General features: G+C 38.9%; 1 protein-coding gene across 1 annotated transcript; it reads left to right on the forward strand.

The window, feature by feature from the left end:
- Positions 1-5: 5 nt before the first annotated feature.
- Positions 6-1,144, forward strand: LOC111386037 (probable serine/threonine-protein kinase PIX13; the record flags this gene model as incomplete). The annotated part of the gene is made up of 3 exons (XM_023010467.1): positions 6-179; positions 272-395; positions 479-1,144. Coding segments are annotated over 3 exons (780 nt in total), but the record flags the coding sequence as incomplete, so codon positions are not given.
- Positions 1,145-1,233: the final 89 nt, after the last annotated feature.

Below are 1,233 nucleotides of genomic sequence, written 5' to 3' on the forward strand. Positions count from 1 at the left end.
TTTCTTGTGAGGTTCTTTATGATGATGTTACATTTTCAGGAGGAGGAGGAGAACCACTATCTTGGGATGCAAGGATCAAAATAGCTATAGGAGCGGCTAAAGGACTTGCTTTCTTGCACACTACAGAAAAGAAAGTCATATACAGAGATTTTAAGGCATCAAACATTTTGCTTGATGGGGTAGGTTAAATTCTATGATCCTGATTTTAATTTTGTTCTCTAATAAATAAAGTCATTTCAAATATGATTTATTTTTCTGCTGTCATTTGTAGGAATTCAATGCAAAACTTTCTGACTTTGGACTGGCCAAGCTAGGCCCGGTTGATGGTAATTCACACGTTTCGACTAAAGTTGTTGGCACTTACGGTTATGCAGCTCCTGAGTACATGGCTACAGGTAGTTATGAATCGAGTATTGTCTTATATCTTAGGATGTTAGTTATAAAATTGTTTCTGAGACATGTCGTGCTGAGTGTGCAGGTCATTTGTATGTAAAAAGTGACGTCTATGGATTTGGAGTGTTATTATTGGAAATAATTACAGGTTTGCGAGTCCTCGATCTAAATAGGCCTAGTGGTCAAACTAACTTGGTAGATTGGGCCAAGCCTTCGTTACCAAATAAGAAAAAGTTGAGACAAATAATGGATGCCCGTCTTCAGAACCAGTATCCATCCAAAGCTGCATATCGAACAGCCGAACTCATAATAAAGTGTCTCGAGCCTCACCTAAAACTCCGGCCCGATATGGAAAAAGTTTTGGAGACTTTGGAACAAATCAGCACAATTCAAATGACACCAAAGGACTTAAAAGCTCAAGCTAGGCAAGAACAACAGCATGGCGATGGTCGTCGCCAGCATCACCACCGATCTCCGCTCCCAACCTATCACGGGGGGGTCGGACCTGGGGGCAATAGCAGCAAAGATCTTCCATATAATAATTTGCAAAAAAACCGGAGTTACTGATTAAGAGGACTAGTACTGGTGTTTTTACTTGTACAAAACCAATTATGGCTTGTAGATAGTGTGGAGCTCTTTTGTCCATCGTCAGTTATTGTACCTGCTGTTTCACGTACCTCACGGGAATGAAGAAATGCATAAATTGGCTTCATCACCTACTGCTTTGTGTGCTGAAGTGCACCTTTCTTAAGATTGTTTGCCAGTTTCTATTTCTATTTAATTTAGTGAGAAATCAACTTTGCTGTCAAAAAAAAAAAAAAAAAAAAAAAAAAAAAAAAA

This window comes from Olea europaea, unplaced genomic scaffold (assembly GCF_002742605.1).
Source record: "Olea europaea var. sylvestris unplaced genomic scaffold, O_europaea_v1 scaffold33851, whole genome shotgun sequence".
Classification (NCBI taxonomy): domain Eukaryota; kingdom Viridiplantae; phylum Streptophyta; class Magnoliopsida; order Lamiales; family Oleaceae; genus Olea; species Olea europaea.